The 12,644-nt window shown below is 54.2% G+C and overlaps 4 protein-coding genes across 4 annotated transcripts; 2 read left to right on the forward strand and 2 right to left on the reverse strand.

The window, feature by feature from the left end:
• Positions 1 to 39: 39 nt before the first annotated feature.
• B0T26DRAFT_479240 (uncharacterized protein) lies at positions 40 to 1,225 on the reverse strand. Its single transcript, XM_060435256.1, has 2 exons — positions 627 to 1,225; positions 40 to 408 (listed from the first exon to the last, which is right to left on the reverse strand). The coding sequence occupies exons 1-2, from the start codon at positions 811 to 813 to the stop codon at positions 239 to 241; spliced, it is 357 nt and encodes a 118-aa protein (XP_060292003.1). The 5' UTR covers positions 814 to 1,225; the 3' UTR covers positions 40 to 238.
• Positions 1,226 to 2,026: 801 nt separating this feature from the next.
• Positions 2,027 to 4,851, reverse strand: B0T26DRAFT_728543 (transcriptional repressor TCF25-domain-containing protein). Its single transcript, XM_060442904.1, has one exon. It carries the CDS (start codon positions 4,481 to 4,483, stop codon positions 2,276 to 2,278), a length of 2,208 nt encoding a protein of 735 aa, XP_060292004.1. The 5' UTR covers positions 4,484 to 4,851; the 3' UTR covers positions 2,027 to 2,275.
• A 785-nt stretch (positions 4,852 to 5,636) lies between these two features.
• B0T26DRAFT_815149 (uncharacterized protein) lies at positions 5,637 to 7,933 on the forward strand (the record flags this gene model as incomplete). The annotated part of the gene is made up of 5 exons (XM_060447360.1): positions 5,637 to 6,293; positions 6,353 to 6,448; positions 6,498 to 6,739; positions 6,786 to 7,690; positions 7,738 to 7,933. Exons 1-5 carry the CDS (start codon positions 6,086 to 6,088, stop codon positions 7,931 to 7,933), a joined length of 1,647 nt encoding a protein of 548 aa, XP_060292005.1. The 5' UTR covers positions 5,637 to 6,085.
• An 811-nt stretch (positions 7,934 to 8,744) lies between these two features.
• Positions 8,745 to 10,863, forward strand: B0T26DRAFT_680518 (Scd6-like Sm domain-containing protein; the record flags this gene model as incomplete). Its single annotated transcript, XM_060440498.1, has 5 exons — positions 8,745 to 8,761; positions 8,840 to 8,875; positions 8,939 to 9,179; positions 9,392 to 9,571; positions 9,664 to 10,863. The coding sequence occupies 5 exons, from the start codon at positions 8,745 to 8,747 to the stop codon at positions 10,861 to 10,863; spliced, it is 1,674 nt and encodes a 557-aa protein (XP_060292006.1).
• Positions 10,864 to 12,644: the final 1,781 nt, after the last annotated feature.

Below are 12,644 nucleotides of genomic sequence, written 5' to 3' on the forward strand. Positions count from 1 at the left end.
AAACAAAAAGCTGCCTTTGTTTAGGAGTTGCGCGCGCGCGTGTGCGTGCTCGGTACCGGCTGGCTATGAAAATGAGTAAAAAGACACATCAAGATCAAAAAAAAAAAAGAGGAAAAGAAAAAGCCATCACGCTTCGTGTCCAGCTTTGTCCTTCCAAAGAGGGTTTTTTTTTTTTTTTTTTTTTTTTTTTTTTTTTAAAAAAAAAAAAAAAAAAAAAAAAAAAAAAAGCAATGTCCCTTTACGCCTCGGGAGCAATCTCGACGCTCTGCTCGACGCCGTCGGCCTCGCCCTTGGTGACCTTCTTGCCCGTCTTGGCGATGGTGCGCAGGACCTTGTCGTAAGGCAGCGACTCGCCGGCGTAGACGGTCGCCTTCTGGTCGGCGAGCGACACCTCGTACTTGTTGACACCTATATTGTGGGAAAACGGTTTGTGTTAGCCGTTATATTGCCCCATCTTTCGTTTCTCGCTTTTTGCGTTTCGCTCCCCCCATTCCCCCCTTTTCGCGGGGCCACCGTTTCATTTTTGCGCAACGGCGATGCTTTGACGTGCATACGATAGATGTTGTGAGAGCTGAAAGCTTCTCGTTCCAAGCGTGGGGGGAGAAGACGACAAGATAAAAACTCACCATCAAGCCTCTTCAGCACCCGGTCCACGGCGCCCGAGCACCCGCCGCAGGTCATGGTCACGTTGAAGGTATAGACATGCTCTGGGGCGTCGCCGGTGGGCGAGCTGGTGTCGCCGGCCGGTTCGGTGTCTTTGGGCGTGTCGGCGTCGACGGGCGCGGGGACGGCGTCGACGGGGAGATCAGACATTGTGAAATTGGTTTGCGTTTGTAATTTGTCTTCAACGACCGGGGGGGTGACGACAACGAGCGCGTATTAGACTCTTTTTTTGTCTTGCTGCGTAATTCGAACCCGTAATAGGTTTGGATCGGTCGGTCGTTGTCGTTGGCGGTGGTGGCGGGGGAGCGAACAAATAAAGGAGGGGCAGTTTGTTGCAAGCTCCAAGCCACCCGACAAAAGAGGGCGGGGAGGCGTGGAGTCTTTTAAGGGATGGCGAGAAAGTGGCACACGCACACGCACACGGGGCAGTCGAAACGCCCGAACACTCTCGGAAGGCTCCCAGGGGGGGACGAAAAGCTTACACTATCCATGCTTTCATTACAACATTAGTAATTGCGTGCTCGGTCAGTCTCACACCTCCGTCGGGGTGCTCTGAAGCGCAGCGCAGCGGGTGCTACGACACTTTCCATCGCGTTCTTCCAGTTCTGTCAACGGGACCGGCGGTTTCGGATCTCGGCAAGAGCTGTGGCCAGCAATTGTGTTCTCCAGCTGGGCTGAGCTGTGGTTGGCGAGCTCGCCATCGGAGCCGAGAACACCGCAATCCTGCAGTTGATAATGATCGCCCGCCAGCCAGCCTGCCTTAGCCTCCTAGCGATGCGATGCGGCGGCCCTTCCCCTGCTGCGGCCAGGCCGTCGCTCGCTGTGCGCGATTCGCATCGCACCTCAGGGGCAGGGTAGGTACATAGGTACCTTACCTTATGGAAAGATCAGATACCGTCCTTCCCCAGCATCCGCCCATAGTGGGTGGGCCAGGTCGCAATCATGAAACTTGCTCACTGTTCCAACGCCCCCGACTCAGAAAGTGTGAAACCTCGCCCCAACGCTCGCTCGCTCCGGGTAAAAAAAAAAGATGCATATTCCACGTGTCGCATGCGCGCGGACACATGTGAATGGTGGAACCGCAACTTTTGCCGTTAGCGGAGAGAGATACCATCGCTGTAACGCTCGCTCTGTATCTTCTTTTCCTTTTTCCCTCCGTGTTTGCATTTGTGCTCTTCGTCTCTTTCACTTCGTTGCGTCAGCTTGTGAGCACTTGAAATGAGGGGTTATGACGTCATTCCGTCACAAGACCCTGGCAGAAACTCGTCTGGTTGCCTCTACCTTCCTCATGCTCATTTATACTGAAATCTAGCCCCCTTTTCCAATTTAATATGTGTAAAGTATTGCTTCGGTGGTTTTCTACCACCGGCCGCCCCAACACTCTCAAGCCATACCTCCTATAAACGCCCACCTAGACCTGAGAAAAGGGGGATAAACTGATACCTGCCTAGTTACCCAGGCAAAGCCCGTTGTAAACTTGCTAAATTTTAATATTCACAATGTACCAATAGAGAGAGCCCTCTCTATTCTGAACTCGTCTACTCCAAGTTTTGATACATAATGCGTAGAATGACATCATCAGCAAACCCCCTGGAACTCGGGGCCTAAAGCCCTAAGTGCGGTGCTCTCCATCCCCACCCTCCCTGTCTGCACCACCGTGCTCGTCGGGTTCAAACCATGCGCCCGGCATAGACAAAGGCGCCATTGTGTCGTCTTCATCTTCGTCGTCGTCGCCATTCTCCCGGGCCCCGCCACCAAAGATGTTGGCCATCAAGGTCTCAACTGCGCGCTGCATGAAGCCGTCGCGCGGGACAGTGCGAACCACGACGTCCTCGTCATCATTGGCATCACGGTCGTCGTCGCCACCGCCATCGTCACTGCCAACACTAATGCTCAAGTCGCTATTGTCGTCCACGGGCCAGGCAGCCTCTGGCCATCCTGGCAGGTCTGCTATCCCGGGCCCGTCTTGCTGGTTAGCCGGGGTCGCTATTATGCGATTGCCCATGACAGCCCGTAGCAGATCGCGTCCCGTCAGCGCCCATGGCCGTTCCTGGGAAGACGAGGAAAATATATTCTCGTCCTTTGGAGGCGGGAGAGGGTCGAAGTCGAAGTTGGGGGACGTATGAAGCATATCCCGTGGCACGGCCGACATTAGCTCGGGGGTGTTGTCGAGGTAGATGAATCGGGCCGTCGCGAGGGATACATTCGGCCCGGGAGGGAGGGACTTTGAATCGATGTTTCGCGCTGCGTTGGCTGCTTCGGCAAGCAGGGAAACCGCCTCTGGACCGCTCCACAAATCCTTAGCCGTGTGAATGTAGAGTTTAGTGTGCAGTTCTTCGTCCTTGTTCCGGGGCTGGACGGCCCAGATCGATTTCGGCGTGTCCAGGCCCAAAGCCGTGAATAGAGCGCAGTACAGCCAGGGTAGTCTCTCTATCCCCGCAGTCAGGGTCGCCTTGGCTCCCTCTCGATCTTTTAGCTGTAGCTGCGCCAACGCTAGAGTTTGTTTGGCATAGACGCTGTTTGCGACCCCACTCGTCTCGTCGAAAAGCCTGGAGCCGCATAGTTGGACGAACCACCGAGCCTCGTAGGCGCGAATAGCTAGCACATGAACCCAATTGATCATGCCATACGGGTCATCGTGGTTGATAGCCAGGAAGAGCTTTGCCCATTCCAACGCGGTCCGGAAGGTGCCTTTCAAGACCAGATTTCGGACCTGATTAGATCCAGCAAGGAAAAACTGTCGATTCTCGGGCCGGGCAAAGTCCATCTTGACTCTCCCCTGCTCCAACTTCTTGCGAAAATCGCTGAGGCCTACTCTGCCAAACGTGAAGAGAGCCCGCTCAATGAGGTCAGCGGCAAGAGCAGAGTTTTGGTCTTGCTTTGCCACCTTGCTGACTTGGATGAGGGACGAGATGTGGTATGGATAGCGGTTGAGGAAATAGACAATCTGCATGGGGTCGTACATGCCGACCAGGCCGAAGAAGGCGACGTCCAGGGCCTCGTAGTTATCGTCGTGGGAAAATGCAAACTCGACGGCGCCAATGTCGTCGGCGTCGCCTATACGGATCATCTTAAGCCCGTGTGTCGAATCCCTAGGCCACGTCTTCTTGCCTTCTATGAACGGGTTGGTTCGCAGGACTGTGTCAAACATGCTAGTTTTCCCCGGCTGGCCTGGTATAGCTGGCTGTGCGGCAAGAAAGGTCTCAAGGTCAACTTCTCGTTGTCCGCCGCGTGGCCGAGCTAGCCTAGGACTGTCCTCGGAGCTGGCCGCCTCCATCGACTTTCCAAAGAGCTTGCGCATCTCGTTGGCAGCTTTCAGATGGTGGAAGCTTACGCCCAGGAGATCGAAAAGTTGAGTGGTCGAGGCGGCGGCGGCAGTCGACGCGCTGCTAGTAGACGCTGTCTGTGCAGGCTTTTCCAGCTTGAGCTCCTCAAGCACTCGGTCGATTTCGTCTACGGATTCATTCTCTTCTTTGGCTGGCGCGAGCGAATCCGGCTTCTTTCCCTTTTTCTTCTTCTTCTTGGGCTTTTTGCTCCTCTTGGGCGGGGCTTGTTCATCGACCTGGCCACTTGCGGGTCCTTGGTTGGTGTCAGCAGCCTTTTGAGGCTCGGCTACATCTTCCTCGCTGATCTGGTCGTCATCTTCCCCGTCGCCTCCGAGGTCGCCAAGAGCCGCAAAGCCGGAAAAGACGTTCGCCCGGGGCTTCGCAGGGGCGGGCTCATAGTCCGACTCGTCGCTTCCGGCCGCAGCCCCAGCCTCGGTCTGGGGACTGAGCAGCTCTTGCTGCTTCCTGAGCTTGCGAAGCTGCCGGCTTGCCATGTTGTCTCGCCGCTGTGATCGTATTCAAGGCTCAGCCGGGCAACAGTGACAGTGATCCGCCCAAGCTTGGGAATCTTAGGTAGGATGTCTGAGATTTAAGAGTGGCGATGCACTTTGGGGATGCCCCGCTCAACGCTGTGACTCCCAAGCCTCTTCTGCCGTGCCGTGCGACGCTCCAAAAACCGGGAAAGCAGAAAATCTGGATGGATAAGAGCGCAAAACCAGTCGCACAAGCACTACAGGTAGCAAATGCCTCCAAGTGCTATTTCCAGTTTGGCTGTCGATACGGGGTCAAGAAGCTGATGAGATGAGGGGCAAGTAGGAGTTGCCATGTTGAGTGAACGAGGCGCACGGTGGGATGACGAGAGTGGGGTGAAGACCAGCCGCCGTTAATTGTGCAAGGGTGCGCAGCCTTAAGGGTTGTAAATACTACTTCGTCAGTAGCTATACGTCACAATACACAGAAGCCCCGAAATTACGCCGTTCGTACATAGTAGTCCACTGTTTGTCCCTCCATACTCATACCGTACCATCCATTGTTACACTATGATATGTACAATACGGGTACATACATGACACTTGTGCCTACCCCGGTCCCGGTCGTTTTATGGCCAAGCCTCCCCTCGGCCATTCCAAATCTCATCTTCACGACTACCAAGACGGCCCCGTTTTTTAGTTGCCTCGTCAGTCGCCTTATGTGTTGATACTAAAAGAAGCACCGATTATGCAGTTTAGAATGCGCCAATATCAGTAAAACGTCGCACCGGATACTATGCGAACCCGGTAACCGACAGGCTGGTGTCTCGAGCACATCCATTTACCTGTTGCGGCGGACATGCAGCATACAGGAACTGTTCAATCATCCTGCTCAGCCAGCCTGTCGCTCCAATCTTCGATTCAAAGCAGAGGCATAATTACAGTATCACAGAAAGCGCCAGGTCCGGGGCCACCAGCCTCGACTCCAATTCTTCCAGTTTTCAGCTTCCCTGTCCCAAAAAAACGGGTGCCGTGGAACAGCGCTTGTCTTGGCATGCATTGGGCCCGCCTATGCCTTGTCGAGCAGCGAGTGAATTCAGGTCTGATCAATTCTCGTTTTTTCTTCGTTTAGACATGTATGCTTATATTTACGAACCTGGTGCCTGCCGGCCGTGGAGTGGTCTATCACATCTCAGGCACAGCAAGGGTGCCCAAGGTTTGACCGTTTAATCTATTGTCGACGGCCAGGAGCCCTATCGCGAGTGCGCGCAGCAAGTGGTCCGGAAATAGGGGAGCCTACCAAATCCACCTGCCTGTCCAAGTTTACAGTGCAGTTACACGTATGGTATTCGTTTGTTTCGCGCGGCCTTCAGGCTCTCCAGCGAGAGCCTCGAGCTTGGGTCCATGAGACTGGAAAGGCGCCTTATCAACGGCTATGAGCGTCGGAGGAAGTTGGGTGTGCCGTCTCGCGTCCATGGCCTCTCGTGGGCTCGCTCTGTGCTACGGCGATTCCTATTTCCCTAAAATGCCGTTTAATATGCCCCCTCTCCTTCTCTCCATGTCTTGCCCTCATCTTAGCTGTCTCTCCGGTGCCAAGGGGTCGGAGGTGGAGCGTTTGCTTTGCTCATGACTATGGCTGCCCCCAATTATCATGACAGCCATGTCACCAATAGATGGTGTCTGGCGGGCCTCGTTATCAGTTGGCTTATTGCCATTGCTGCCTCTTTGGCCAGTGCGATCTTGTTCAAGCAAGAGATCCAAAACGGCCGCGCTACGCAGATACTTATATGGGACACCTGGAGAGAAGTTTTGCCTCTGGGACTCGATGTTTTGGGTATGTTACTGGCCAGCCCGGTTTCCTCCCTCTCAGGTTTCTCACCACCTTGCATCAAGTCACTCTACTCAACGACAGCATGGGCTACATTCACACCTGCACCCTCCGGTGGTCATTGCAGAGAGAAGGCAAGCTTGAGTGCAACTCGAACTTGCGTCTTTTCACGGCCTCGAAATTCAGCAGACCAAATGGAAGGCTGGCCAGCGCCGTCTACCTTCCTGGCATTGCCCTCGCTTACGGCTCAACCTCGCTCAATCTTCTTGACCCTGAATCCCGATCTTGCGGATCTCCTGAAACACAACTACGATTTCACAGATGCCTTTGACTTCCACATCAATGCCATTGCGCTTCTAGCGTTTGGCGTCGGCCTACTCCTCCAAGCCATCGTCACAACATGGGCGTTGGCCAAAACAGACGTCCTGACATGGAGCTCCAACCCTCTTGATGTTACCCGAGCGTGTCGACGACGGGCATGACGGACACCGGGTACAGCCTCGATCCGGTCGGTGCATGATGAGCGTTCATTTGGCCAAAGAAGATGCGCGTAGTCTGAAGCCTTTGGCCAAGCAGGAAAACATGTTCAAGGCCGATCGCAGAGTACGGCGTATTCTTTATCTCTTAGGGTGCCTTCCTTTGGTGAGCGTGATTTGGGGGGGCGCTCTTCTCGTTTACATCAGAGAGGGCTTTCCGAAGACCGTTCTAGGGCAATCGTGGTCCTTTCTCCCCTCGTTTCAGGGCATCACCGACTCGAATTGCAGTGCATTCCGATGCTCCACCGGCACTTCTGTGGTGAACCTCAATTTGGGTGCTGACAACGGGCCCGCCGGTATGGTCCCGGCTGTCCTTCTAACCACCGGCGTCCAGTCGGTAGTCACAATATCTCTGCACTGCGCGGAACTAATAGTCAACATGTCCCGAGACGAGAAGATATACCGCGCCTTAATTGGCCCCAAGGGCACCAACGGCCACTACAACTCGATAGTTGCGGCATTGACGGCATGGCAGACAGTCGTTCTATTCTTGCTGAAATCTGGCGTCCACTGGCTGTTCGGTCTAGCCATCAACCTCCAGTTTCGAATTGGGATCAACATGTATCCACCACAGGTCATCTACTTTGCTGCTCTTACCCTCGCTACTACGATATTTGGGGTTTTTCTTTCTGTTTTCTGTCGGCCCAAAGGCTCTCTACCTGCCTCTTACGGTCACATCCAGACAATTGCAGACATTGTCGACGACTGGGCCGACTCTGGTTGCATGTTCTGGGGCGTCAAAGATCACGGAAAGACAGGTACGGACACCCGAAAAGTCCCGCTGCCTGACAAAAGGGCATGGTACGGCGGCCTGGATTATCGCGACCTCCGAAATCCACAACAATTCAGGAATACCTTCCTCTGCTTGTCGACCGAGCTCGACATGTTCTGTCGCCCGATACCTCTGACGCAAGCCTTATGCCTTCGTTTCCCTCGTCCTTGTACAGGCAGACCCAATATCCCTCTCGGACCCAGCTAGCTCGGAACTACCCCAGCAACAACAGTCTGAACAGTGTCTTTTCGGCATATTCAGGGTATTCGGAGCACACCACCCAGAGCATCGAGCCACTCTTGGCTGGATATAGCGGCCAAAGGGCCGTGAGCGGTTAATGTTGTATTTTTTGTCAATCTAGGTTCAAAAGCTGAGGGCGGCTTCAAAAACATGGTTCAGATTTTAGGGCGATTTTTCATTATGGGGGAGCAGAATAAGACTCGTGTATTATGATGTTCGTGTTCTGGCGGCTGCTCTCCTGCCTTTCCTCACGCATCATTTTGCGTTTTCGTCTTCTCGCCCCTTTTCACAATGCGCAGAGAATAAGGTTTGAGAAAAGAATCTGGGAGAGGTCGTGTGCACGTAGCCATCTTGACGCCAATATGTTAGGCAAAGCCAAACCTTGTGCATTTGAACTTGATCTCGCGTGTTTTGGATGTGATGTGAAACCACAGGAGACGGCCACATCGAAATTGGCAGCAAAGATTCTATGATATTTGGTTGTAAATTGTTTCGGAGGACACCCGCCCCAATCTGAGATATAGATCTAGGGTTAGGGGCGGGGCAACGCTGCAAAGAGGGTTAGCGCACAGACCTACGCCGCACAGAGCGGAGTGGCGCTAGGCAATACTCGGCGCCGAACCGAAAGAGGGAGGCTGAGGCCGCCAATTTTCCATAGGTTGCATCTGTTGAACTTTTCTCACGTCCTCCTACTTTCTTTCGTTTCTATCCTCTCCATCGACTCGCGACAAGCGCTGCGCCCGCTGCGGACCGCATATCGGCGCATTCTCAATATCGCTTACGGAGAGGTCGCCTACTGCTCTTTCTCCCTAATTTTAATTCTTGCCACCGTACATTCCTCCGCTGCGTGCTCGCCGCACCGCACTTCTTTCGTTGGTGCTGTCTCGAGCTATCAGCGCCATCCCCACAATGTCGAAATTCCTCGGGTTAGTCCACCACGGCACGGGGACAGCCGCTCTCTCCCATACTCTTGCCCTCAATTGCTAACTCCAGCTGGCGCGCAGAGCTCGGATATCCCTCATATCGAATAGCGACATTCGGTATGTTGCCCCGCATTTTAACGCCACGTGCCCTCGTTGATGCTAACCGCCGTCGCTGCTCAGATATGTCGGGACACTCCACCAGATCAATTCAGAGGACTCGACCGTGTCGCTTGAGAATGTCCGATCGTTCGGCACCGAGGGTCGGAAGGTCAACCCTGGCGACGAGGTGGCTCCGTCCGACCAGTTTTACGAGTACATTGTATTCCGCGGCACAGACGTCAAAGACCTGAGGGTCGAAGAGGGCCCGAGTTCCGCGAAGGAGGAGCCGCCTGCCATGCCCAATGACCCAGCAATCGTCGGCGTAAGTTACTATTCCTCCCTCGAGTCGAGCACAAAGAACGGCCACATCATGATGAAATACTTTCGGATGTTAAACATTTATGTCTAAATTGCGCAAACAAATCCCATGTTGATATTCTCCGTTGCCTTCCTTCTGATCATGTGGCCTTCTTCACACCTTGACGAGATACCTCAACGGTGTTGAGTAGCTGCTAATAGCTACCTAGGTTCGAGCTCGACCGGCTAATGTGGCGCCCGGCCCTCCCGGCCCTCCGGCTCCTCAAGAAGCTCCGCAGGGACTGCTACAGGGACCACCACAAGGACCGCCTGGTCATCCTCTCGGTGGCCCTAATCAGCATGGACCGATACCCGGTGGTCCGGGATTTGGTTACTATCCTCCGCCTCATATGCAAGGTTGGGGCAGAGCCGGTGCTCCGGGCCCGGGGCCGAACCCATTTGGCGGCATGCAGTATCCACCACAACCGCTCTGGATGATGCCAGGCCAGCAATTCCCGCCTGGGCCAGTAGGACCTGCGCCGTGGAATAATTATGCGTACCCCCCGGGCCCTGGCGGTCCCCCAGGCATTCCTGGCGGCCCCAGCGCTCCTGGCGCGCCCGGTCAGGGTGGACGTCAGTCTTCCAGCCAAACACCCTCAACTCCGTCTCTCGCGCCGAAGCCCTCCCCTATTGGTCCCTTGACGGAAAAGAAGCCACTCACACCGACACAAAAAGCCGACTCGCCGTCCAAGTTGGAGTCTACAGAGCAGCTAGCGCAGGAACTCGCTGCCGCAGCGGCGCCACCCCCGCCAGTTGAGTCCAAGCCGACTGAAGAGGAGGTGAAGGCTACGGCTGTATCGCTTAGCAGAAATGCTCCGCCTACTGCCCCCAGAGAGGCCTCAAAGTTCATTCCCACGGGACCTAAAAATATCTCTCGCCCCACACAGATCTTGCCCGCCGTCCCTTTGCCTGTTGGCTTGACCTCCAGAGCATCGCAACAAGCACAGGCATCCTCCTCCAAGCCGGCTGGCGAGCAGATTAATAATGCGGAGGCATTGCGAGACGCAACCCAGGCCGCCAAAGCTGCGGTAGCAGTCGCGATGGCGAACCTGGCTCAGCTGGATGGGTCGGCTCCCGCCCAGCAGCTGAATAATACTCCCGCCATGGATAACCTCACCAAGAAGGTCAACGAGATGAGAGTCAATTCTGGACGGCAAGCTCCGGCACATGTGGGTCGTGGCGGTCGCGGCCGAGGTCCTCGCCCGGCCAAGGTTGAAGTCCCCGACTCGGACTTCGATTTTGCCTCTGCCAATGCCAAGTTCAACAAGCAAGAAATCGTGAAGGAGGCAATTTCCGGTTCGCCCCTCACGGAGACGGCCAATGGAGATGCCTTGACTCCCGAGGCGGTCGTCGATGCCAGCGTCTCTGTTGCGCCCGCCTACAACCCGTCAAGGTCGTTCTTTGACAACATTTCCAGCGAGGCCAAGGACAGGCTTGAGAACACCGGTCCGAAGCCCGGCGGTCGAGAGTGGCGTGGCGAGGAGCAGCGCCGAAACATGGAAACCTTCGGCCAAGGCAGCGTCGATGGCGGATTCCGTGGATTCCGCGGCGGGCGAGGCCGCGGCCGCGGTGGACGGGGACGTGGCTACCGCGGTCGAGGCGGTAATGCTGGGTACCGCCAGCACGACGCACAGGCACCCTCCCAGTAAGGGCTGCCTCTATATCGACAAATCTTTTCCTTGACGACTCACCGGTTCGACTGAAACTTGGTGCGCTGTATGAATACTCAATACCTCTGAATGCGAAATTTCTTTATTTTCGGCGGCGGCGGAAAAGGCTCCTGGCCTTGGTGTCTGGTCGGGAGTTTGGCGGCGGGATGATGCAACGATATGACAGCAAACTGGCAGCTGCAATAGCGATATCGTTAAAATCGATTAGCAGGCAACTGAACTTTGAGGGAACTGGCGCATATTTGCACTTGTTGGGGCACACGTTGGAGGTAGGCAAACTACTGGATAGATGCGAACAGGGCATCGAAGGGCTAACAGCAAGAATCGAGATGACAATTGCAATAAAAGGCTGGTTCTTAATTGTGACAAGTTGACCTGCTCTTGCCCTGCTCTAAGACACAGAACATTGTTTTGTCACTGGGTCTGTTTTTTTCCCTGTGATTGGTCCATGTGTATAGCACGTTTACGTTATCTCAAAGAAAGATGACTTGCTCGGGTGTTTCGTATAAGCCTATGGCTAGTGGGTATATAATCGCTAGAACTCGGGGCGTAAACAGGGACATAGTAGCAGATCACAAGTCTCCTATAGAAGTCGCTCCGAAAGTTAAAAAGATGCTTCCCAATTTATGTTATGACCCTATATGAAGCTTGAAGGGCTTGAGTTGGTGAAGGACAAGTTTAACAGTGAAGCTATTCAAGCTCCTCTCTCGTATTGTGTTCGGATCTTCGACAACTACGGAGTACTGGTGTAGTTTCCCGGGGGAGGTGGGGTTCCCTGTGTAGCACATCCCGAATAGTATCATAATTATGTGAGCAGAGAGCCCGTATTCGTGAGATGATGTCAGGAACACAAACAATAAAAGGACAATGTGTTTGGGCTGCTTGCTGCGTCTCTCGACTTTCCGCTTCGGGCGCCGGAACACGGACCAAGCTGCTGGAAGATGGACTCTTCTCATACTATCCGGCCCTTCAAGCCGACCTGTACTGTACATACCAGGAATGGCAACCAGATTCGATTTTAGGCAGGCGACCGGCGTTCGGCAGTCTCATAGATCCTAGATAGGACACTGGCAATGCAGCGACATGACCGCGCCGCGTGGAAGATGATGACCAAGCGAGCGACCTCTGGAGGGCAGGCCTTTCGCTTCCCACCAATACCAATAATGTTCAGTGGCCTGTATTTGTTCGGTCACTCGCCTTGTGTATATAGTCCCCTCTGAGAGATATACATACCACATACGACCATACCCACTGGAGAACTCGGGATCCCGTCCGCTCTCCCTTAGATAAGTCAGTGAGGGCCAGACTAGTAGTTGGGTCGGTGACGACCAGCGAATCCCTGGTGTTGTATGTTTTTTTTTGTCTTTGTGTTGTTGTGGTATTGTTTTGTGGTAGTAGGTTGTTGTGGGGTGCTGGTGGAGGCTGCGTTTAGGGGGCCCGCTGGAGGACGGGCGGGCGGACGGGCACGGTAAACTTTTTTATTTGTTGGAGGGTTACATCTCATACTGTGTGTCTCTCACTCGATTGATTAGGCATAATTCGAGTTAATTGTGCATCAGAGGTTGGTGGAAGGCCTTGTTCTTTTTGCAGCTTTCTACCCCTTTTTGGGGCGTCTCTTCCGTCCATGTTTTGTCCCGTTGGCGTGTGGCAGGCAAGGTCCGTAGTCTCAGCGTAAACATCCGTTGCCATGATTTCTTTCACATATAGCGTGCACAGAGAAAATAATGAATTAGAGTGAACCTCTTCGAAATTCCTCAATC

The sequence above is a fragment of the Lasiosphaeria miniovina genome, assembly GCF_030549165.1.
Source record: "Lasiosphaeria miniovina strain SMH2392-1A chromosome Unknown B0T26scaffold_7, whole genome shotgun sequence".
In the NCBI taxonomy this organism is placed as follows: domain Eukaryota; kingdom Fungi; phylum Ascomycota; class Sordariomycetes; order Sordariales; family Lasiosphaeriaceae; genus Lasiosphaeria; species Lasiosphaeria miniovina.

Excerpts from the sequence above, each read along its gene's own strand:
- B0T26DRAFT_479240 (XM_060435256.1), bottom strand. The coding sequence starts at position 813 with ATGTCTGATCTCCCCGTCGACGCCGTCCCCGCGCCCGTCGACGCCGAC. Across the intron at positions 409-626 it reads GGTGCTGAAGAGGCTTGATG|GTGTCAACAAGTACGAGGTG; the intron begins GTGAGTTTTTAT and ends CCCACAATATAG.
- B0T26DRAFT_728543 (XM_060442904.1), bottom strand. The coding sequence starts at position 4,483 with ATGGCAAGCCGGCAGCTTCGCAAGCTCAGGAAGCAGCAAGAGCTGCTC.